Source organism: Squalius cephalus, assembly GCF_949319135.1.
Source record: "Squalius cephalus genome assembly, chromosome: 6".
In the NCBI taxonomy this organism is placed as follows: Eukaryota; Metazoa; Chordata; class Actinopteri; order Cypriniformes; family Leuciscidae; genus Squalius; species Squalius cephalus.
Window position 1 is genome coordinate 3,306,783 of NC_137127.1, and position 26,525 is coordinate 3,333,307.

Sequence of the window (26,525 nt, forward strand, 5' to 3'; positions counted from 1 at the left end):
GTTTGTTTATTTTATTGACTAAAATATTTACTATTACTTCTCACTTTATCTTATAAACTTATAATATTAATAATATTATCTTTAAACTTATATAAACTATAATCTTATTTACTATTTGCATTGCACTGTAGTTGTACCATATCATATGTATTACCATAAAGGATCCATCAGTTATCTTTATTATTGCTAAAATCGGATCAATGACAGAAAATGCTTTTTCCACAATAAGAAAACTTTATTTCATTTAATGTGAAAATTAAATTATATCTCAGTATGGGGGTCTTCACAATTCTTATCCAAGAATAAAAAGCCAAATACATGACAAGCCTGAGCTTTGACAATTCCTTATTAAAAAAAATATTTTATAAGTCTAACTATCGAGATTTTAAATAACTAGAGATGGACCTTTTTGTACACCACAAACCACTGAAATCGGGTGAAAAATGTAATTTTTTTGTTGTTTTTATCCAGAAAAACCGCAGCTCACCCGTTTACTTGTATTTGATTACAGCGCAGTCTTGCCGTCAGCAAAATGGCGGACGCGTTGACGTATCGCAGCAACGTTCTAAAGCGGCCAATAGGGCGTTTATGTATTTATAATGTCTGTGGTTTGAAGGAAAGCGTGGATATGGTGTGAAGCTTGCCAGTCGCAACAGTGAACATTTACTTGCTTTCTGGCAGAGATAAAGCCACTTGAAAGTGAGGTTTTTTTTTCATTTATATTCTAACTACTAATATTCGATGTTTTTGTATAAAAACATGGCTAACTTCATAGGCTAACATCCAGAAACATAAGATCTCTTAAAAACATTTCATAAAAGACATTTCATGACCCCTTTTATAAAAGAAGATTTTGTAAAAAGTACCATAAGTGCTGTAAAAACCATTTAACTCCGTCAGAATAATCTATAATCAGTTTTTAGTCTGTTCTCATTTTGCAGTTTGTCAGATTTCAGCATATGAAACTTTCTACTGATAGACATATTGAACCATCAGTCCATTAGCTCAGTTCTTATTTTTTTTAGACAAGGAAAGACCAAAAGACACAGTGCTATAAACAATGTGACTGGTCCTGTTGTCCTAAATTAACTAAATAGTGAACTTTAAATCACACTGTAACTGCTGTAAAGTATAATGATACTAACTGTAGATTTTCCAGCTTGCACTGTTTCCTGCTCAGCAGAACACTAAGTCTTTCAGCTCCAGTGCGTCCTAGTTCATTTCCACTGAGGTCCAGCTCTCTCAGGTGTGATGGGTTTGAGTTCAGAGCTGAAGTCACTGCAGAACAATCTGCTGCTGTTATATCACAGGATCTTAACCTGCAATGGGAGAAATGAGAAAAACTTTTCATTCTGTTTCATTTAAACACCAAAGCACTATTTTCTTTGCTGTAAGTGAATATACTGACCTCAGTCTCTCCAGTTTACAGCGTGAATCCTTCAGTAGCTCAAAGAAATGCTCCACTCTTGTGTGTCTTAGTTCATTCCCACTGAGGTCCAGCTCTCTCAGGTGTGATGGGTTTGATCTCAGAGCTGAAGTCAGGAAGCCACACTGCTTCTCTTTAATACTGCATTTACACAATCTGAAAAAAAAAAAAAACACAAAGAACAATGACTTAGATCTATGATGTCATCTTATTCTCTTTCCCCACTATTGTTCCCCAGAATTTTCCAGCAATCCATGTTTTCACAGTTTACAGAAAGGAAGAGTACAGAATCTCTAGTACAAAAGAAGCAGCAGAAAAAGTGATTGATGTTTTTACCACATACATAAACTAACATGATCATCAAACATTAATCAGCATATAAAATAAGAATGCATGAAGCTAGAATCAAATGATTTTGTTGTTTTTTTAAAAGCAGAAGGTCTGTTCTTTATTTTGATATATTGTATGTTCAGATATTCATCCAACAAAATATTCTGGGGGCTATGAAACTTTTGTGAAAATGATCAAAAATGCTGACAGTACAGAGTTAAATAGATACAGTAGGCGTTTAGTCTGTCATAGAGTGTATAGTCGTCGGGCCAAGCGGTTTTCCACCTTTTTCACCGTTAGGTCGAAAGGTTCTCTTTGTTTAACCGTTCCATTCTGTGCCGACCCGGACCAGCTGGTACGGATATGGTTTAGTTTCACTGCGGGGATAATAACGGAGCTCTTTGGGATGTAATACAAATGCGTCAGTCGTTGCCTCTGTAACGCGAAAAAGTAACGAGCAAAAGTCAGGGATTACCAAACTGAAAGTAGGTATAATTAGATAGTCTCCATAATTATACTTTCAGTTTGGTAATCCCTGGTTGTCTGGTGTTAGTTGTGCACAGTTCTTTTGCTACTGCGTTTCCTTGTGTTATTTCGCTTTTCTATTTGAGATTAAAGTGATCTTCTGTGGACTTTTTTCTTCTCGCTGCGCCTGGAAAAACGAGTGCGCTTCTATTATTCTTGTCGCGCGTCTACACTTGAAATAACTAACTTGAGCTCGCAAAAGACGCGACATGTGAACTGTCCCTAACGAGAGAACACACCTAAAATGAAGACTAATTAATCTGTAACCTAGGACACTAACAGGCAGGGAACGAAAGAAAGCAGAGCCAATTACCAAACTAGAAAACTGACCAGAAGACTAAAACAGAAATCAGGACATGACAACTATAAACTAACTGGAAATGTGACCGTATAGTTCCCATGGGTTATTTTTAACAGTCACACTAGTTCTGTGTGCTGGAAACTGTTACAACAGCAGATGTGAGTAGCATAAAATTTCTGCAGAACAACACGTACACAATTAGTACACTGACATTTGAATTGAAACAAATGAAATTGAATACAAGTACTTCTTAGTTAGGCACCTAAATCTAAGTGTGACCAATAGGAAAATGCAGTTGTAGTTCAGGTGAAATGCTGCAGTATAAACAATGTAACCTAAGCTCTGTTGTCTTTAACTAAACAGTAAACTTTAACCACACTGTAACTGCTGTAAAGTATAATGATACTAACTGTAGATTTTCCAGTTTGCATTGTGGGTTCTTCAGTAGATCTCCGAGGTTTTTAAATCCAGAGTCTCCAGGTTCATTCTCACTGAGATTCAGTGTTCTCAGGTGTGATGGGTTTGAGTTCAGAGCTGAAGTCAGGAAGCCACACTGCTTCTCTCTAATACTGCATTTACACAATCTGAAGATAAAGGGTGAAAAAACACATAGAACAATGATCTATGATGTCATCTTATTCTCTTTCCCCACTATGTCTCCCTGTTGTCTTTAACTAAACAGTAAACTTTAACCACACTGTAACTGCTGTAAAGTATAATGATACTAACTGTAGATTTTCCAGTTTGCATTGTGGGTTCTTCAGTAGATCACTGAGGTTTCTCACTCCAGAGTCTCCTAGTTTATTCCCACTGAGGTCCAGCTCTCTCAGGTGTGATGGGTTCAGAGCTGAAGTCACAGCAGAACAGCCTTCATCTGTCATCTCACAGCCTCTTAACCTACATTATGAGAAAGTAGCAAGAAAATATGACAGAAGATAAGAAGATAACTTATTCTGTAAAGCCACATCCTCTTCGTAAACAGACAAAACAAAACAGACATTCAGAAGAAGAGAGATCATCATTCAGGGCTGTACACTGCAACATCTACACTGAAAAAAGCAAAAACATGATAACTACCTTCCTAATATCCTCTGTCCAGCTTTTCTGGAGTGTGTTGCAGCCATCAAAATCAAAATGTGTTTATATTTACAAAATACAATTAAGTTTGTCAGTGAAAATATTAAAAATCCTTTGTTCTTTTGTTAGTTAAATAAAGGTTAAAGAGAGTTGAATCACATATTCTTGATTTTATCACATTTTACAAAATATGACAACTTTTCTGGACATGGGGTTGTATCATTATTATTATTATTTATTATGTATTTATTTAATAAGAATTATTATTCATATAACAGTAATAGCTAATATAATGTAAATCAAATGCACTGTAAAATAAATGAAAATGTATATTTCTTAAGTAAATGTATATTTTCTACTTTACAGTAAATGACCAAACTTTCTTCACTTGCATTACTCCTGAGCTTTTATTTAGTCAGAAAACTAAAAGTGCAATGTGCAGCAAAACGTTTTCGGGTTCAACCCTTCATCAGTGCCATGTTCTTCCAAGCATCTCCTGCACAAGGCAAGATCCAGTAGATCCTCATGCAAGAGCGCTTGATATAAAGCATTCTCATGTTTCAGTTGAGTTGTGACTCGTGCACCTTTCGCACAGCAGCTGCAGTTTTCCATATGCGTTTTATCCAAATAAACGGGTTATTCCCCACTGTGACAGGCGGATGATTTTGTGCACAGTGCGCAGACATGACTAATCGATAATCAAATTCATTATTTATTTGATTATAAGCAATTTTTGTATGTTAAAAAGGTTTATGTACATCCCTGTTATTTATTTCACCAGATCACTAAATACTAAAGAGAATATTTTTTACAAGTATATAGCTTAGTGTTCAAGGAATTTTAAGCAGTTTGATTCTTGTATGTGAATGTTCCTCACCTCAATCTCTCCAGCTTACAGCGTGAATCTCTCAGTACACCAGATAAGTGCTTTGCTCCTGAATTGTTTAGTTGATTCCCACTGAGGTCCAGCTCTCTCAGATGTGAGAGGTTTGGGAATAGAGCCGAAGTCAGGGTGAAACACTGATTCTCTGTAATACTGCATCCATACAGACTGAAGACACAAAGAGAAAAGACAATGAATCAGAGCTATGATGATCAAACTAAGATTTGTAAATATTTGTAATTCTCTCTATCAGCATTTTCCATTTCAGAAATGTAAATAAGTTAGGGCAGTGGTTCTCAATCAGCAGAAAGAAAAGAGAAAACAGCCGTTGCTACGGCGTTCAAGTGTGTGAATAGCGGTTAGCGCTCTGTCTTTATAAAGCGGCATCGAACGGCAACTACACTGAATCGTTCTTCTTCAGACCATTGACTTGTCACTGTTGGAACAAGGCCAATATAGAAGTTGCTCACCATATAAAATCACCTCTTCAGCGGACCGAATCACAAGCTGCGATTGTGAACACGTCACTCCGCTGCTGTGTGTGTTCTGGTGAGACGAACAAGAAGCTGAGCTCGTGATGCTGTCAAAAGCTGTTATATATTGCTGATTTCAATGGGCCAATATATTGTATATCGTTCGTCCAAAGCATCACTGAAATATTTAAATGTTTTTGTTTATTTAAATTAAAAGTTAAGTTCTGATCTATAATTCTCTCTCTTACTGTTATATGACATTACAATTGCAGGTGTTTTTCATTGCACGTTTTTCAAATGTAAAAAAAATGTACACAATTTCAGATCAACTTCGAAAGGGGTTCTTCCATGTCAATGTCATCATTTGGGTGCTACATTTTTACAGTCTCTCTCTACCACCAAATCAGATCAATAATGTTGATGACATCATTCTGCATTTAAGTTTTAATTCATATTTTCTGTCAAATCAAATGCACCCTACATTTTTATACTTCTCCAGGCATGGGAAAAAAAGAGTTTTTTTTGTTTTTTGTAATTGGTATTGGCAGATAAAAGCGATTTTCCATGCTTTCGGCCATCAGCTGATTGTTTAAAAACAGCTGACGATCAGGGCTGATTATATCCTGTCAATCAAAAGAGGGTGGGATTAAGATAAATATCAGCTGATAAAGATCGGTGGCCGAACAATTAGTACATCACAATTTAATTTGCTTTGTTCTGGAACAGGCACTAAATTATTTTGCAAATAATTTTCCTACAAAAACATATGTAACCTTCTCCGGCTCCCACCTGCAACTTTCACGCATAAAAGCGTACATAGATCACTAAGTTCATGAAATTTCCATTAAATAATTTCAAGTTACGTGTCGCCTTGTCACAACATCATAGCATGAACGCTCTCAATAAAACATTTGTTATTAAAGCATCAACATTCACAAACCACTGTTAATATAACAGAAAAGCAATCATAGGCTACTGTGTGCATGGTTTGGCATGGCAGAATGCATGCAAAAAGCATAATTCAGTCCACCCTCTCCCTTCTGGGGTCCTTCCAAAGCCACGCCCCCAAAACACATGAACGCGCGACTCCGACAGCTGAGCTGGAAGACGCATTATTTACCTGAGACGAGCGGAGAGGAAGGCGCGCAGTGCATGTAGCATCATGTCAGAATCACATGTAATAAAAAAAATCTAACTTTATCATTATGAATATAAACAAATAAGATGTATTTTAGTAGCCTACTCACCAGAGATGGGGGACTCGAGTCACATGACTTGACTCGAGTCAGACTCGAGTCGCAAAATTAAGGACTTGAGACTTGCTTGACTAAATAAAGAAAATGACTCGACTTGACTTTGACTTGAGATCCAATGACTCGAGACTTGACTTGACTTGAACTGTATGACTCGATAATGACTTGATATACATTTTTATATAAATCATCGCAACATCAATTGATGAACAAAATGAAAGCAACGGAACCATTGACGCCAGTCATCAGATTCTGCGCGATTGCGTGACGCTGCACAAGCCCTCAAAAAACAAACATCGCGGTGAGCGCGGCAGCGCGCTAAATACAAAAACATCTCCCAGCATCGTTTCTTTTTGGATATAAAGACTAAAATTGACCATATTCATACAAGAAGATTTGCTGTACGCATAATAACTGGCAAGGGATATCATGGACGACCATCACAAGCTCGAACAGTCGAACTTCATTCACCACGTCTAAAAGTAAGCTATGGCTTAACCTGTTTGTTAATTTGACTTTCTTTAAAACTAAATCTTTAAATCTAGAGAGAATATTGGTCAAAACAGCATGCCTCTTTATACACAATTATGTTTTCAAATGTAGCTTAATGTTGTCAATATTCAAATGATAATTAATGATGGCATATGTTTTGTATAACATTTGCCACATTTCTTTCGAATCATGCTTTAAAGCCAAATATATTGTTCTTTCCAATGACAAAAAACAACATAGAAAACATAGTCGTGTTTTATGTTTCTCTTAAAGCAGGGTCAGATGTTATCAGGGGGTTGGGGGCAAAATGCCAGCAGAATTAATATGCACCCAAAATTCAAAATGTGGTGGAAAAATTGCCCTAGTATGAGTTATTTTTATAATTAGCCTAGGCGGATTTAACTTCATATTTAAAAATATATAACTTATATAAAGGGGATGCCAGTTTGAAGAATGCCATTTGGTGGCATAGGAACCATTATACTTTTTGTGAATTGTTTAAATACCTTTTAATGGTCTTCTGCAATGTTTGAGGCATATTTATTTTTTCATGATTTAATGTTGGCCTAATTTCAGTTACATTTACATTTTAGGCTATGTAGTTTGAAATTTTATTTATTTTTTATTTTTTCGATTTTTATTGTAGTAATCACTCAGCTGTATGTGGAAATGCATATTTAAAAAAAAAATGTTGCAAATAAAACCATAGTCCACAACTTCTGTAGTTTTAACTTATTTTAATATATAAATTCAGTGAAATCATCAAACGTGTGTATGACTTGCCAGTGACTTGTGACCCAAGCTACGACTTGACTTGACTTGCTTGACATAAAGCAGTGACTTGACTTGACTTGACTTGCTTTTCGCAAAATTGACTTGGACTTGCTTGAGACTTGAAGGTTAAAGACTTGAGACTTGCTTGTGACTTGCACATGTGTGACTTACTCCCACCTCTGCTACTCACTATCAAGCTAGCATATCGATATTGGTAAAGTTTAAATTATATATTTTTTGATTCGCTAACGAGCTAGTTATAACTATAAGGCAAAACTAAAAACAGGTTGCATTGATACACGTTTTTCCATTTCCATTAGTTGCACTGTGATGAAGATGAATTTCGTGTAAGATTCATAACATATAACGTTAGGCCTACTAGCTGTTAAACATGTATTTTGTTATGTAAAGTTCCCCCCACAGCGGAGCCTGCCGTGAACGCGCAGGCTAGTAAACATGCAGGGTCACCAATGACGACGGATAAACAGTTATGGCACATTCACTGGTAGGGACGAAATGCTTTACATTGACTGGCCTGCCCATACTTTGACTACAAACTTGGTCCTCAAATCATTACGTATTATGCAATACATGTAATGTAACTTTATAACGTTGCACTCTTTCTATGAGTTATAAATAGCTAGTAAGATAATATAACGGTAACTAACGTTGCAGTAGGCTATGTAAATAATTATTCTAGCGATATGTAATGCTAAATAAGGTTTGCTAGTACATTATTTTAGCAACATGACAAGCCAGTGAATTAGCAGGTTTCAATTGTTGCTTTGCACAGTGCGTGACATTTTATCTGTATGTTATGCGGCTAGAGTTTTAACACTGAGTCAATGGGCTCCGACAGGCTTGTTTATCGTCATCGGTCTTTTTCCGTTTACCTGTCTTTGTTGTATGAGCAGGTGCCACTCGAGAAATTGTCAGTTTTGGTTGTTTGTCCGCCATTAGCACAGCTGCTCGGCACACCGGCAATCTTGATTTTGAATGACGGTACGCGCTGTGCAAGAGAGGGGCGATCAGCGCGTACGCGAACTTGATTGACACTGCTAAGACACTCCTCCTGGCTCTGAAAGCATCTGATTGGTTCTTTACATTCGCACCGAATGCCAGTGATTGGTCAGAGTTTTTACTGTCCTGCAGCTGCTACAGAGGTCTGATTGTTTTCATTCCTTTTTCTGAACACATAATGTATTGACTACTCTCAGGATGGAAGGACCATTTCACCCAGTATAAAAAAAAGTGTTTCTGGATTACCTACTATAGCTTTAACAGGCCGCGTTTCCATTAAAGATTTGCGCAAAACTTTAGCGATGTTTTCTAAATATCGATAAAAAACTATTGCGAAATGACGGCATGAACGTTGCATTGCACACACACCTCTAAGCAAAATATAGCTCATCCTAGATCTCTCATCAGCACACAAAATACATTATAAGATTATAATGAAATATAATGCTAAAAAAATAACATTAAACAGTAATTGTTTAGTCTTCATCACTCATGGGAACTTGGGAATTATTTTCCCCTTTAGACACTTTATCCAGCTAAATGTGCGTCAGTATGTCAGGTGCATCGGCGCATTAACGTCAAACAAGTCTCTTGTGGTCTACAGCTCTGTTGCTTGGACATGCCTATATTTTGAACAATATCTGTAGTAGTTGGATCATTGCCAGTGATATTTCTCTCACCACAGGAGGTTTACCAGCACCGTGCTGCAACTATTCAGTCTTGTGATCTCAATAGTTTGATTGTTCTACACACTCTCCCACAGTTACCCTGAGGCTGTAGTAATGTGGGTGCACCTATTCATCATTTCAGTTTACGGTTGCCGTTTAGTCTGATACTTAATGTCAAAATCTGATCTTATCCAGCACTATTCCACATCTGACTTACAAACAGTAAGCATACAGCCCTAAACCAAATGAGACGTAAAACAGATTCTATATATCTTCTACAAGTGATATTTCAGTGTTGTCTGTCTGGGCGTGTTTTATAAAATTTCCTTTACTATGAGTCATTTCACAACCTGATTAAAAAGTTACATCACCAATAAGGTGTTAACAGTAACCCTAACAATAAGGTTGAGTGCAATACTGAATATCCGGTTATCATTTACTGGTACTCGCACTGAAATCATTCCAGGAATTAAAGACAGCATGGATTAAAGAGTGCACAATATTATATTAATTTGTATTTATACTTCAACCTAATAAATACTGTAAAAGTATTGTTAGTGCATGATATCTAATGCATTAACAATATTAAACTTAAGTGTTGCGAATAAAATAAGAGCTATAATGCAGTAGATCCAGTGACACGGGATCTGGGAAATGAAAACCTCAAGCCCACAGAGCTGTTCAGTCATGCCGAACCTGGAAGACTCATTCTCTACGGGTCCTCTCTGGATTTTCTGATGGGTTGGCACGATACGAATGTATTGTAGGAGTGTATTGTTCCTGCAATCTCCAAATGCAATGCAATACAATGGAGAGTGCTCACTGAAGCCTTATGTCCCATAGGGCATGAAGAGATTTCCATTCCCCTTCAAATTGCGCAAATTTAAATTGCGAATTGAAAATACGCTCAATGGAAACACGTCAATTTCGAAAAAACTCCCATTTATCACAAAAAAGTTTTTCCGCTCGCATGAGGTGGTTTTTCAGGCAATTGGAAAAAGAAATATTTCGCAAACCTGCAATGGAAACAGTTTTTGCGCATTTACAGGTCACCTGACTCAGAAGGCGCGGTGTGTTTGGACAGAGTACGAGACGGAGTTCTTTATTAAATTCACATAAGACAAAAGAATGACAGAAATACTGGATTCTAAACCTCAAAGAAATGCCACAATCAAGACCTCGGAGCAAAAATGAGTGAGAAAAACCCAGAAACACCTCATATGTGCTGCTCAGAGACACAGTATAAGGGTCTTTCCTTGCCATTAATGCTTGGATAACATACCTACGTTTCCTTCCATTAATAATAATAATGTCTAGTGTGGTGCGTGGCTGTGATATATATATAAACTTACCAACGTCCGTTGCTATGATTTTTGGAATGACTTATCGCAAGAGGAAAAAATCATGTTTTAGCCGCATAACATCGGTTAATATAATGGAAACGGCGTCATTTCGCAATAGTTTTTTATCGATATTTAGAAAAAAAAAGAAAAAAAAACGCAAAAGTTTTGCGCGAATCTTTAATGGAAACGCGGCTAGTGATAGGCTACATTGCTCAATGCTTTAAAAAAAAAAACTCTGCATTTTCTTGCATTTGTAAATACATTTTTATTTTATTTTAGGTGTTTTGTTGCTTTTGTGCAAAAGATGAATAATAATTTCTTTGTTTTTAGATATTTTATGGATGAAATCCCACGGGATTGCAGATCTCTAGAAAAACTGCTCTGACTCAAACAAATGAGGAAATGGTATTATCCACTACTGTAAAAATAATATTAAATGTAATGTAACATTTTATGTCACTAAAACAAAATACTTACATCAGTGTGTTGAGTTTACAGTTTTTATCCTGCAGTAGAGAGGCGATCTGATCCACTCGTGTGTCTTCTAGTTTGTGTCCACTCAGATTCAGCTCTCTCAGGAGTAACGGGTTTTTACCCACAAGTTCTGTCAAATACGTACAGGCTTCCTCTGCAGCAGGACTTCTCAAAAACCTGCAGAAGGGAAGATGAAATTTAAACGTCTTTTTGGCTTTAAGCAATATGTGAGAAACATCAGCGCAGAGAAAACTGGCTTGTGAAACTGCATGTTTGTGAACATCTGGAGACTCGCAGAACTGCTGTAGAGAGATACAGTGATACAGTGAACCTGGGCTTGATGGCATTAAACTACAGTTTCAGAAACATTTAATACCATACTACTGAATACCATCAGTACAATTCAACCCTCTACAATGGGAGTAAATCACTCGCATCTGCGACTAAATTTCCACTGTGGGCACTAAATAATGTCTATCACGAGCCATTGGCAAATCAACTCTTAGATTTTACTCGCCAGTGTGTGTGTTAGAGGCAGAGTATGAGTTTGGAATAGTCAGAGTGTTCAGCAATTGAAAATATATCTGAGCGCTTGACAGTTTCGCTCTCCGTCTGTATTATTTCAATTCAGCTCAATGGATGCGCAGCCAGCATAAGGATTGTCCACATAAGCACCGCCAGCCCTAATTTCAGTTAAAATGACAAATATGCATTCATACCAAGTTTTAGTTCTAATTACTAAAGTTCTATCATTAAATATTGCTTGATTATCATTATATAATGCTTGATTGACTGATGTTAAGAATGTACGTTCAGATATTTAAAAAGCTGTGGCATTTTACAAAGAAAAGTAGATTTGATGGAACTATATATATATCTCAGTCTGGTGAGTAAACTAAAAAATGTACTAGCCAATGGCGATTCTATTGCCAAGGTGTGCGCAGAGGGTTGCAATTGTTATCTAAACAAAACTCAGTAAAGCTTATTAGGGGTTCAAGCATGAAATGCTGAAACCCTATTGTAATTGTGCTGATTAGGGGTTCAAGCACGAAGTGCTGAAACCCTATTGTAATTGTACTGATTTTTATTATTATTAGGGGTTCAAGCACGAAGTGCTGAAACCCTATTGTTATTGTTAATTTTCCCATGATGCAACATTCAGACATAAAACTGATCGGGCAGACCAAACCGTAAGTCGTAGAGACTTGAAACTTTGGGGGCTGATAGTACTCACACCGCCTACAGCGTCACCAAGGCCCGCCCCGATCGGCCTGACGGGGGCGCTACAGCGGTCAAAAGTACGAAACGGCTCATAACTCATCAACCGTGAGGCGTAGGCTCAAGTGTCTTATATCGTTGGATTCCTTGGCTCGAGGCGGACCAGGTGCATGCCTCGGATTTGCTCGTCACCCTGGGAAAATTTTCGGGTATTTGGGGTTTTTCACAAAACCTACTTTCGCGAACTAGTCCTAGGTTTTTGGCCCGACCGGAACCAAACCAGTGCAGCAAGATTCTCTGGAGTCCGAATGTCAATAATTATCAAAAAAAAAGTGAAAATTTGGGCTCACGGTCCCTAAGGGCCGCCAAAACGTTTGAAGTGGGAGGAGCCCATTTTGCTTAATTGGCTATAACTCGTGAACGGAACGAGATTTTTGCACCAAACTCAGCACGCGTATGTACGAGCTCATTCTGTGGTCGCGTGAAAAAGGACGTGGCGACTGGCCACTTGGTGGCGCTATAACTGTTAAAAGGGTGTCAAAATGATGCATTTCTATGGCAAATCCCATGAAATGGCTGAAAGCGGCCATCTTGCTGTCTGATTTGCATACAACCTCACAAAATCGGGCATGCGCATGCGTCACGTGATCCTAAAGAAGCTTGGAAACTTTCACGGACGTCGGGCCATTGGTGGGGCGCTTTAACTGTCATAAAGGTGAGAAGGCCTCTGTATTATCCTATGCAAAATGACATTTAAATGACTGAAAAATGGGGGAAAAAAGAGCAGCACTTCACCAAATTAGCTGAGCACATGCGCCATATTATTCTAAAGAAGCGTGCAAACTTTTATGGAGATCGGGCCATCAGTGGAGGTGTCACAGTTTAAAAGGTAAAAAAAAAATTCACCACATTTCCATGATAAATGAGCTAAAAGGGCAAAAAACATACTTTTTCCTCTCCGAGGCACACGTTAAAAGGCTTGATAAAGTTTTTGGAACGCAGCAGCGCAAGCGGCAAGTGCCTAGACCCTATAGTTTTTTTTTTAGAGGCCTTTTTGTGGCCCTTTTTTAGCCACTTATTAGGGGTTCAAGCACGAAGTGCTGAAACCCTATTGTTATTGTTAATTTTCCCATGATGCAACATTCAGACATAAAACTGATCGGGCAGACCAAACCGTAAGTCGTAGAGACTTGAAACTTTGGGGGCTGATAGTACTCACACCGCCTACAGCGTCACCAAGGCCCGCCCCGATCGGCCTGACGGGGGCGCTACAGCGGTCAAAAGTACGAAACGGCTCATAACTCATCAACCGTGAGGCGTAGGCTCAAGTGTCTTATATCGTTGGATTCCTTGGCTCGAGGCGGACCAGGTGCATGCCTCGGATTTGCTCGTCACCCTGGGAAAATTTTCGGGTATTTGGGGTTTTTCACAAAACCTACTTTCGCGAACTAGTCCTAGGTTTTTGGCCCGACCGGAACCAAACCAGTGCAGCAAGATTCTCTGGAGTCCGAATGTCAATAATTATCAAAAAAAAAGTGAAAATTTGGGCTCACGGTCCCTAAGGGCCGCCAAAACGTTTGAAGTGGGAGGAGCCCATTTTGCTTAATTGGCTATAACTCGTGAACGGAACGAGATTTTTGCACCAAACTCAGCACGCGTATGTACGAGCTCATTCTGTGGTCGCGTGAAAAAGGACGTGGCGACTGGCCACTTGGTGGCGCTATAACTGTTAAAAGGGTGTCAAAATGATGCATTTCTATGGCAAATCCCATGAAATGGCTGAAAGCGGCCATCTTGCTGTCTGATTTGCATACAACCTCACAAAATCGGGCATGCGCATGCGTCACGTGATCCTAAAGAAGCTTGGAAACTTTCACGGACGTCGGGCCATTGGTGGGGCGCTTTAACTGTCATAAAGGTGAGAAGGCCTCTGTATTATCCTATGCAAAATGACATTTAAATGACTGAAAAATGGGGGAAAAAAGAGCAGCACTTCACCAAATTAGCTGAGCACATGCGCCATATTATTCTAAAGAAGCGTGCAAACTTTTATGGAGATCGGGCCATCAGTGGAGGTGTCACAGTTTAAAAGGTAAAAAAAAAATTCACCACATTTCCATGATAAATGAGCTAAAAGGGCAAAAAACATACTTTTTCCTCTCCGAGGCACACGTTAAAAGGCTTGATAAAGTTTTTGGAACGCAGCAGCGCAAGCGGCAAGTGCCTAGACCCTATAGTTTTTTTTTTAGAGGCCTTTTTGTGGCCCTTTTTTAGCCACTTATTAGGGGTTCAAGCACGAAGTGCTGAAACCCTATTGTTATTGTTAATTTTCCCATGATGCAACATTCAGACATAAAACTGATCGGGCAGACCAAACCGTAAGTCGTAGAGACTTGAAACTTTGGGGGCTGATAGTACTCACACCGCCTACAGCGTCACCAAGGCCCGCCCCGATCGGCCTGACGGGGGCGCTACAGCGGTCAAAAGTACGAAACGGCTCATAACTCATCAACCGTGAGGCGTAGGCTCAAGTGTCTTATATCGTTGGATTCCTTGGCTCGAGGCGGACCAGGTGCATGCCTCGGATTTGCTCGTCACCCTGGGAAAATTTTCGGGTATTTGGGGTTTTTCACAAAACCTACTTTCGCGAACTAGTCCTAGGTTTTTGGCCCGACCGGAACCAAACCAGTGCAGCAAGATTCTCTGGAGTCCGAATGTCAATAATTATCAAAAAAAAAGTGAAAATTTGGGCTCACGGTCCCTAAGGGCCGCCAAAACGTTTGAAGTGGGAGGAGCCCATTTTGCTTAATTGGCTATAACTCGTGAACGGAACGAGATTTTTGCACCAAACTCAGCACGCGTATGTACGAGCTCATTCTGTGGTCGCGTGAAAAAGGACGTGGCGACTGGCCACTTGGTGGCGCTATAACTGTTAAAAGGGTGTCAAAATGATGCATTTCTATGGCAAATCCCATGAAATGGCTGAAAGCGGCCATCTTGCTGTCTGATTTGCATACAACCTCACAAAATCGGGCATGCGCATGCGTCACGTGATCCTAAAGAAGCTTGGAAACTTTCACGGACGTCGGGCCATTGGTGGGGCGCTTTAACTGTCATAAAGGTGAGAAGGCCTCTGTATTATCCTATGCAAAATGACATTTAAATGACTGAAAAATGGGGGAAAAAAGAGCAGCACTTCACCAAATTAGCTGAGCACATGCGCCATATTATTCTAAAGAAGCGTGCAAACTTTTATGGAGATCGGGCCATCAGTGGAGGTGTCACAGTTTAAAAGGTAAAAAAAAAATTCACCACATTTCCATGATAAATGAGCTAAAAGGGCAAAAAACATACTTTTTCCTCTCCGAGGCACACGTTAAAAGGCTTGATAAAGTTTTTGGAACGCAGCAGCGCAAGCGGCAAGTGCCTAGACCCTATAGTTTTTTTTTTAGAGGCCTTTTTGTGGCCCTTTTTTAGCCACTTATTAGGGGTTCAAGCACGAAGTGCTGAAACCCTATTGTTATTGTTAATTTTCCCATGATGCAACATTCAGACATAAAACTGATCGGGCAGACCAAACCGTAAGTCGTAGAGACTTGAAACTTTGGGGGCTGATAGTACTCACACCGCCTACAGCGTCACCAAGGCCCGCCCCGATCGGCCTGACGGGGGCGCTACAGCGGTCAAAAGTACGAAACGGCTCATAACTCATCAACCGTGAGGCGTAGGCTCAAGTGTCTTATATCGTTGGATTCCTTGGCTCGAGGCGGACCAGGTGCATGCCTCGGATTTGCTCGTCACCCTGGGAAAATTTTCGGGTATTTGGGGTTTTTCACAAAACCTACTTTCGCGAACTAGTCCTAGGTTTTTGGCCCGACCGGAACCAAACCAGTGCAGCAAGATTCTCTGGAGTCCGAATGTCAATAATTATCAAAAAAAAAGTGAAAATTTGGGCTCACGGTCCCTAAGGGCCGCCAAAACGTTTGAAGTGGGAGGAGCCCATTTTGCTTAATTGGCTATAACTCGTGAACGGAACGAGATTTTTGCACCAAACTCAGCACGCGTATGTACGAGCTCATTCTGTGGTCGCGTGAAAAAGGACGTGGCGACTGGCCACTTGGTGGCGCTATAACTGTTAAAAGGGTGTCAAAATGATGCATTTCTATGGCAAATCCCATGAAATGGCTGAAAGCGGCCATCTTGCTGTCTGATTTGCATACAACCTCACAAAATCGGGCATGCGCATGCGTCACGTGATCCTAAAGAAGCTTGGAAACTTTCACGGACGTCGGGCCATTGGTGGGGCGCTTTAACTGTCATAAAGGTGAGAAGGCCTCTGTATTATCCTATGCAAAATGACATTTAAATGACTGAAAAATGGGGGAAAAAAGAGCAGCACTTCACCAAATTAGCTGAGCACATGCGCCATATTATTCTAAAGAAGCGTGCAAACTTTTATGGAGATCGGGCCATCAGTGGAGGTGTCACAGTTTAAAAGGTAAAAAAAAAATTCACCACATTTCCATGATAAATGAGCTAAAAGGGCAAAAAACATACTTTTTCCTCTCCGAGGCACACGTTAAAAGGCTTGATAAAGTTTTTGGAACGCAGCAGCGCAAGCGGCAAGTGCCTAGACCCTATAGTTTTTTTTTTAGAGGCCTTTTTGTGGCCCTTTTTTAGCCACTTATTAGGGGTTCAAGCACGAAGTGCTGAAACCCTATTGTTATTGTTAATTTTCCCATGATGCAACATTCAGACATAAAACTGATCGGGCAGACCAAACCGTAAGTCGTAGAGACTTGAAACTTTGGGGGCTGATAGTACTCACACCGCCTACAGCGTCACCAAGGCCCGCCCCGATCGGCCTGACGGGGGCGCTACAGCGGTCAAAAGTACGAAACGGCTCATAACTCATCAACCGTGAGGCGTAGGCTCAAGTGTCTTATATCGTTGGATTCCTTGGCTCGAGGCGGACCAGGTGCATGCCTCGGATTTGCTCGCCCTTCAGGCGCCAATTTCGAGTAAATTGCATTTTTTTGAAAAACCTATTTTTGCGAACTTCTTCTAGGTTTTTGGTCCGATCAGAACCAAACCACTGCAAGAATATTCTCTGGAGTCTGACAATCAATAATCATCCAAAAAATTCAAAATTTCAATTAACAATCGATAAGGGGAACCAAAATATTTGATGGCACCAGGGCCACTTTTACTAAAACGGTTATAAATTGTGAACGGAAAGAGATTTTTTTGCTAAACTTGGGATACGTCTTCCTGAGCTCAGTCTGAGATCACTTGAAAAAAAATCGCAACCATTGGCCACTAGGTGGCACTATAAAACGGTTATAACTTGTGAACGGAAAGAGATATTTTCGCAAAACTTGGGACACATGTTCATGAGCTCATTCTGAGGTCACGTGAAAAAAAATCATGACAATTGGCCACTTGGTGGCGCTATAAAATGGTTATAACTTGTGAGCGGAAAGAGATATTTTCGCTAAACTTGGGACACATGTTCATAAGCTCAATCTGAGTTGACATGAAAAAAATCGTGACAATTGGCCACATGGTGGTGCTATAACAGTGAAAAAAATCATGAAAATAGCTATAAGCGCACCCAACCGTTAGTCTACTGAAAATTGGCACGCAGTGTCTTTGTCCAGGGTGCCATGATAGTCTATGAGAACATTGGTGTATCTCAAAACTCAGTATACGTCATTGGCACAATGCCTTGAAGGAGCCTTAGAAGTTTCAAGCCAGTGTTTTTTCACAGGAGTGACCTCCTAAGACTCCTGAATCCTTGCCGATTCCAACAATACCAAACATGCCAGGTTTCGCCTTATGGTTTTTGTAAGTGTCATTTAGAGCTTTAAAAAATTGTGGTTATCTTCAAAGCCGTTAGTCCGATCGAGACAACAACAAAAAAACTAAGGAAATTTGAAAACATAGGTAAATAGCTAAACAATAATGCCAAAATGTCAAAATTATGATAGGAACAAAAAAAACTAAAAAAAAAATCCAATCATTATCACCCATGGATCATTTTTATGCTCTCATAAATAGAAGTGTCTAAACTTCAATAAAAAAAATTATATTTACAACAAATTTGACAGACATTCCAAAACTCTGGAATAGTCTTCCTGATACTGTTCGTTGCTCAGACTCGCTCTCCCAGTTTAAAACTAGATTAAAGTCGCATCTCTTTGGCCAGGCATTCATATAATCCCACAGTTCAAACTACAATCCGGCCTCTAGCTCATAAATGCCAGAGGAGAACTGGCCCCCGACTGAGCCTGGGTTCTCCCAAGGTTTTTTTCTCCATTAGGTCACCTGATGGAGTTTTAGGATACCATTAGGTCACTTGATGGAGTTTTTCGGTTCCTTGCCACTGTTGCCTTTGGCTTGCTCAGTTGGGGATATTTTGGGGATGTTTGATTTGGTTTTATCAATCAGTGAATTCCTCTTGAAACAAGCTTTGTTGTATTGTTTTGATTTGATGCTGTGAAGCTGCTTTGATGCAATCTGTATTGTGAGAAGCGCTATACAAATAAACTTGACTTGACTTGACTTGACATGTATGGGCACCTTTCAAGGACACCTAATAAAAGTGGTGGAGATCAGGCAAGACGTGGTGGTGCTATAACTGTCAAAAAAACGTTCCTAAGTAAATTGCCTGTATTGGCTGTAAATGGTATTTTCCATCAATGTTATAAGTTTATTAGTTTATTTGGATCCCCATTAGCCACTACCTAGGCAGTGTCTACTCTTCCTGGGGTCCCAACAAGTAAAAAATACAAAACTACATTTAATCAACAACAATAAAAAGTCAAGTCAATGAAACACACTAACCCAAAATTCATTCCAAATATCGAAATCAACAATTTACTATATATTGTGCCATTAAATGTTCCTTTAAATATTTTTTTAAAACTAATTTTTCTTGTAAAAATGTTCCTTTAAATATTTTTTTTTAAAACAAAATTTTCTTGTAAAAATGGGTGATATCAATGGTAGGCTAAATGATTCCATATTTTCATTCCTCTATACATTACAGTCCGTTCTTTTCCAGTGGTTTACGAAACAGGAAATAAAAAAAACATCCCTTTTATTCATGCCTGGTGTAAAAATTATGACTAGTACTATTATACAAAAGTTGAGAGTACAGGACATTAGGAACTTTAGACACAGAGATATTTCTTATAAAATAAAGCAGAGAGACAATCCTTGAGAGACCAGTGCATTCTTAGTATATTATCTCTTCTATAACAGTTTAAATTGAGTCGTGTCGCTCTGTTCTGGACAAATTATATTTTTCAATCAGTTCTTTTTTTTTTCCTTTACTTGATGCACTCGATTACACCACTGGGCAATAACACACGATTCACCCAATCACTGATTGTGCTGCTGTGACTGACACCTCTGAGAGCCAACAGAAGCGGCATATTCATAAGGCCCGCCCACAGGTCGCGCAGGCGCTGCCACTGTCAGCATAAACAGAGAATCAGATGAGAACAGATCAAATGAGACACGGAGCATTTCTCCAGAAACTCCTTGCACTAAATGATAATCATAATCTATCGAGAACTGTGATTGTGTGCACTTGTAAACTTTGGATGCTTCAGCCTGGAGTGTTGTCGTCAGAGAGAGGTGAAGTGGAAATCGGAGTAAAGATTTAGTGGATCCCAGAGCGGTAATCTTTATTGAATAGTCTTTTTTTAATTGAATATGTGATGCAATCTCGTTTTGGTGAGTGACATTTTTTTATCATATGTTATCTTATGAAAGATATGTCAATTTCAGAAATGATTTGATATGAGCTGAGTGTAGGCCGCACAGCGCGAGCTGAACTAATTAGCCGTAGGCTAAAGCTATCACGTATAACAATTGAGCATTGTGTCATGAGTTGAGACAATGGGTCTTATTCATGAAACACGAGCAGAACGAATTTTTGTGTAAATCGTGTGTAAAGTGGTTCTGACGTAAATTTTCGGATTCATTAAAATGTTCGTATTTTCCAAACGTTAGTTGGTACGAAAGAAATCTACACCTGCTCCCAGCCACGCGTAAATAGTGCGCTTAACATCCGAACGTTTTGCTCATTAATAAGGCTGCATTTTAATTCACCTTAATCGGGTACATATTTACACAGCATTTTGAAAAAATATTAGGTAACACTTTACAATACGGGTGCACTAATCTGCATTAATTCATATTTAACTAATGCACAGATAATCATGTGTTAATGTATGACTCATGTAGAACTAAACCATTAATTAATGATTACTGCATCAGCAACTAATAAAGATTCTAAATGATTAATAGATTAAGTAATATATGAATTGTTATTAATTAAATGTGTCTATGTATTAATTAATTAATAACTTATTTTATTAACTAAAAGTGTAAATGAATGCGTTAATTACCACAGTTGGTCAAAGCAATGTACTTCAACTTCCAGTTGTCTGCTTTAATTAATCATTAACTAATGATTTGCAAATGCATCATTATGTTATGACTTTACTTGTTGAGGCACATGACTATTAACTAATTGTTAAGTAATATGCCATTTATGGGTTTTGACAGTTTGCACATGCAGTGAATGTAATGTTGGTGAATGTGTGTGAAGGATGGGTAAGTTGGGCTACACACAAATATCAGCACACCAGAATCTGAACTCCTGAAGCTGTTACACTGTGTTTAAACTGGACGAGACCAGCTATCTACACCTGGACATGACAGACCATCACAAGTCCATTTGTCCTTCATAACAGAACTAGCACAAGAGCTCAGAGTACGTCAGTAATAGAGTGTGGCATCGGTTTACTGACTGGGTTTTGTCGTGTAGTGTCTCGACGCATCCAGTGTAGTATCACTGACTATAATGGACGTTCTATTGTCTTTGTCCAGTCTAGACAGTGTTATGAAATAGCAGAGCTCAACCGCATGTGCTCAGTGTATGTTAACCTGACATAGTCCTGTGCCATGAACAACAAAGTTCATCGGACTCAGTGAAATCTTGGTTGTACATGGTTGGAAATTGAAATCCATGGCTTAGTGTGGATGTCCAAACCAAAATGGCATATTACTTAACAATTAGTTAATAGTCATGTGCCTCAACAAGTAAAGTCATAACATAATGATACATTTGCAAATCATTAGTTAATGATTAATTAAAGCAGACAACTGGAAGTTGAAGTACATTGCCTTGACCAATTGTGGTAATTAACGCATTGATTTAGACTTTTAGTTAATAAAATAAGTTATTAATGAATTAATACATTATGACACATTTAATTAATAACAATTCATATATTACTTTATATTAATCATTTAGAATCTTCATGATGCAGTAATCATTAATTAATGGTTTAGTTCTTCATGAGTCATACATTAACACATGATTATCTGTGCATTAGTTAAGCATGAATTAATGGTTATTAGTGCACCCGTATTGTAAAGTGTTACCAAATATTATATATAGTAATTACATACGGTTTTTCTTTTTACTTTTATTACGACAGCCAGTAATTACGAGAGCCATCTGCAAACGGAACAAAAGTCCGCAAGTTTTTTTTATTTTATTTTTTTATTCAAGCTGTTTATTCTTTTACAAGTCCGCAAGTCACAAATAATGCAGTCAAGCTTCATGTCAAACCATTTTCTTTTCACTTCTGGGACTGTTCGATTAACAGATGAAACTCCATTAACTGCATCTATGCTGCCAAGCTTCCTTTTTTTTAGGCCTGATACGCCACTGTGTACGCTTGAAAACAAAATGTGGCGTTTTGAATGAACTTCTGATAATAAACTTCAATTTCTGCATCTGAGAAATTTCTCTTCTTAATTCGTTTTTGAGAAGACAAGTTGAAATCCTTCGTTTGGTGTCATAATATGATGCCCATATAGCCTATAGTTTTCAGTCGGTTTTAATGGGTGGGATTTATGGTAATTTAGAGAATGAGCGTGCACACGCGTCCCATTTACAACTGATTGGAATTCATTAACACACACACACACATTTCACTATCACATCTGACGTTTACGAAGTATTTCTGAATCAGGAGAAGAATTTTCGGGAATGTCGCCTTTACCACTTTAAATCACTCACATATTTACTCGTATATTTACGAATGTTTCATGAATGAGACCCATTGAGTGATTAATGAGTGTCTGTGTTAAATAACTGTCGAAAAGTTCGATTAATGTGTCATTTGAACTGCGCATGTATATGATTTGTTACTGAAATGTTGAATCAGAAATGAATTATTGTACGTTTGCCTTGTGTTTTCCAAGGCTGCGTTTTCTTGTTCTGTTTTTTTTCCTATGTGAACGTGATCGGCAAGTGTATCCTGTTTTGTGCCATAAATAATCCTGTGGAGGTGAATCGCCTGCCTATTGAATACAATTAAATATGCACAAATGGCTAGCTGACCAGTGCCCATGGACCGGTTTCCACTTTGAACCATAATTTGAAACCATCAACTGGTAGGATAATTACAATTTTCTTTTGTTTTTCGGACTCACAGGACTTTTAATTTGTGAAATAAATTTTTTTTTTTTTACATCTGAAATGGAGAGACTTGAACTGATCGAGAGAAGTCTGAACAACTCTTTAAACTGAATCATTTGATTCACGAACTCTGGTCAGCTACGTCGTTATTCATGTTGTTGAACATACTATTTTACTATACAAAGATAAGGTGGTTAATTGGAAGGAATGATGAATCACATTGTCTTTTGAGTCAGATCCGATATCGGATTACTAGTATTTCTTTCGTCAACAAAAATTATAACTAAATATTGTCGTCAACGAACCACGTGACGAAAACGAGACGCAACGTAAATGCTGGTCATGTGACAATAACTATAATTAAATGTATAATGCAATTTTGTTGACGAATAAAAACGAGACTAAATGTGGTTTACAAAATAAAAACTATGTTAAAATGTCTCTTCATTTTCGTTGACCAAAACGAGATGAAATGTTATGACGCTATTTCGTCTTGTTTAGTCTTATTATTATTATTATTATTATTTTGCAGTATTTCTGTTTCCCGTGTCTCACTTCAGGGGCTGCATCAGGGCGCACTGCGCAGACGACGTCACTTCCTCAAGCCCCACTAGCGGCATTATTTAGAAGATGCAGCTGCGGTGAGTTAACGTAAACGACAACAAACAAAGTTAAGTCTGACGCCCGTTTCACACATAGGGCCCGATTTTAACGATCTGAAACGCAAGTATCAAGCGCGAAACGCAAGTAACTTTGTGGCCGGGTCTTGGGCGCTGTTGCTATTATACCGGCGGGATAAATGACTCTTGCGCTCAACGCAAATCTAAAATGGGTTGGTCTGAAGTAGCTTCATTATTCATAGGTGTGGTTTGGGCGTAACGTGAAATAAACCAATCAGAGCGTCATCTCACATTCCCTTTAAGAGCAGACACGCTTATTCTATAGCGGATTCCTATTATAACGGTGGATTTGCCAGACGCGCGCCAGGAGCGGTTCACAGCCGAGGAGACCGACGTTCTCGTCAGGGCCGTAAAACACAGAGAAGTGACATTGGGGATGGAGAAACACACCCAAATTAACTTCGGTTAAACAGGCGTATGATAATTTGGGTAAATGTGTAAACTAGAAGTATGCTTTTATAATTATCTATCTATCTATCTATCTATCTATCTATCTATCTATCTATCTATCTATCTATCTATCTATCTATCGTAATGTATGATTTGCAAAAATGAAAACGGCTGCTTCTGTGTGAGAGAATCAAAGTGTATGCGCGTTGTGCACACGCTACATTGATTATGGCCAAGCATGCGCCCTTAAAATAGCATAAGAATAACATGTGCAACGCGCCACTGACTTTAAACTAGATTTTTTCAGTTAGTGGCAGAATTGTTTTCTAAACGTGCAAAATAACATGAGGGAACGTTTGCGCCGGAACACGCCGCCTCTTTGCGCTGAACCGCCCCTGGGAGCGCAAGTGTATTTCTTAGTTAACCGACGTGCGTCTGTGGAGGGAAAAGTCCGCTGTGCGCGGGTGCAAAATAGGAATGATACATGCGTCGGTGTACAAAGTCAATTGCGCTGGGTGCAAGATAGGGCCCATACTCCGTGTGCAGTGCATATGCGGTGCAGGAGCAGCACTCGCTATAGTGCTTTCACATATGCTGCGTTTGCAGTGCGTAACTGATCCACGGCTGAACCACAAACACATACTCACTATTTTTATTTCAAATCCAGAAGTTATCAAATACTTTTATTTAAAAAAAGTTTTGTCAGCATTACGATTCTCTTTGTACACACATACTCTTTAATGGTCGTAATTCACATTTAAGCACAATTTAAACAATGTATTCAATGCACTACTTCTATCTAGATTTATTAGCAAGTGGTAAAATATTTAGCCATATAGTTATATTAAAATGACAAATATTTTAAATTAAAACTTAAAATTGACAAAAACAACTGACTCTCATGCCTTTTCTTTTGCATTTAAATTAATACAGTAAATCTTGGATGTCAGAAAGAACTTGTTTTTCAACCTCCACGAATGAGACGAGTGTTACTTTTCTGTTCACTATTTTCGCTATTTTTCCATAGTGATACACTATATTGACTGGGTTAAATAGAATTGCATTTCTAAAAAGAGACTAAAATACAATTTTCATTGACTAAAACTAGACTAAGGGCGCTTTCACACTTGGTTCGATTGCCTGTTCCTAACCCGAGTTCGATTGCTCCCCCCCTGCCCCCGATGGACTTTTGTTCACATATTATTTGTATCCGAACCGCAGTATGCTTGTGTCATCAAGTTGCAGCTGGTGCGTAATCGTGTTGCTTGGTAACCGCTATGAATGAAAAGGCGTCAAAATGGATAGAATTGCTCGCTTCACATTTGTTCTTTTTTTTTTTTAACCTTTGGTTTTGTTTTCAAAGAAAATATCCAGAAAGAGAAACACATTTGTGTTTGTCTGCCGCAAAAGTACTAAAATCGTTCCAAAGACAGCGGGCTGTCCGCCGAAGACAATTTTTGCGGAGGCAGCCAGAAATCATCTCTCTGCTTGCAGTGCGTCAATCCCGCTTTTCATCAAGTTAAGTGTATACATGATGAGAATAATTCCTGTTAGTAATCCAGAGCGCGATCCATTTGGACGCCGACAAACTTTATTGCTGCGGATAAAACAATAAACCTCCGCAGAAGCATTCCAGAGGTACTCCGCGAGGAACAAAACATGTTCCAAACATAAAACAGGCTATAACCACCTGACCGTTAGTCCAATTGACTTGAAAATTGGTATGCAGTGTCTTGGTCCAAGGTGCCATGTATGTCTATGAGGACGTTGGCGTATCTCGAAAAACATGGCCGCCATCGACCAATGAAATTTGAGCACCTATTAGACAAGATTAACGGAGGCCAATCGGAACGAAACTCGATGGGCATGTTCGACTCATGGCCCTAGAGGTCTGTAAGAGTTTTGAAAGAAATCAGCCACTAGTTGGCGCTAATGAGTTTTATGGCTCTGTAATAACGTGGTGTAAAACTTAACAACTTTTGATGCTTTTGTGCTTAAAGTCCTTAAAGGCCTTAACTGCTTGAACCCCGATAAATGCTGCTTGCAGCTTTAATTATTATTATTATTATTATTATTATTTTCCCCTAAAACGCATTGTGCAGACCAAACCGTAAGAGCTGGAACCTTGAAACTTGGCCAAATGGTAGTCCTCAATTTGGGGAGAACCTATAAAAGTATGACCCCGATTGGCCCATAGGTGGCGCTATAGCAACCAAAAGCGCAAAACTGCTCATAACTACTAGACCGTATGACGTAGACTCAAGTGTCTTATATCATTGGAAAGCTGGACGCCTGACGAACAAAACGTATATCTCCGATTTCATTTCCGCCATGATAGATTTTCCGCCATTTTGAATTTTGTCAAAAACATACTTTTGCGAACTAGTCCTAGGTTTTTCGCCCGATCGGAACCAAACCAGTGCAGAAATGTTCTCTAGAGTCTGAATATAAAAAACTATCGAAAAAAAGTTTAAATTTCGATTCACGGACGCTAAGGGGCGCAAAAACGTACGTTGTGGGCGGGGCCTATTTTACTAAAATGGCTATAACTCCAGAAGTAAATGAGGTATCTTCACCAAACTTGGTACACATGTGTAAGAGGTCAATCTGAGGTCACAGTAAAAAAACCGCGGCAATTGGCCACATGGTGGCGCTATAACATGAAAAAAACATAAAACAGGCTATAACCAC

General features: G+C 38.9%; 1 protein-coding gene across 1 annotated transcript in view; it reads right to left on the reverse strand.

Annotated features, from left to right (window-relative positions):
* The window catches only part of LOC307160070 (uncharacterized protein), a 719,517-nt gene that overhangs the window by 146,624 nt on the left and 546,368 nt on the right, over positions 1-26,525 (reverse strand). The window contains exon 71 of the mRNA XM_079873884.1: positions 11,043-11,216. Coding sequence (XP_079730010.1) covers positions 11,043-11,216 — 174 coding nt within the window. The remainder of the gene's footprint in view (positions 1-11,042; positions 11,217-26,525) is intronic.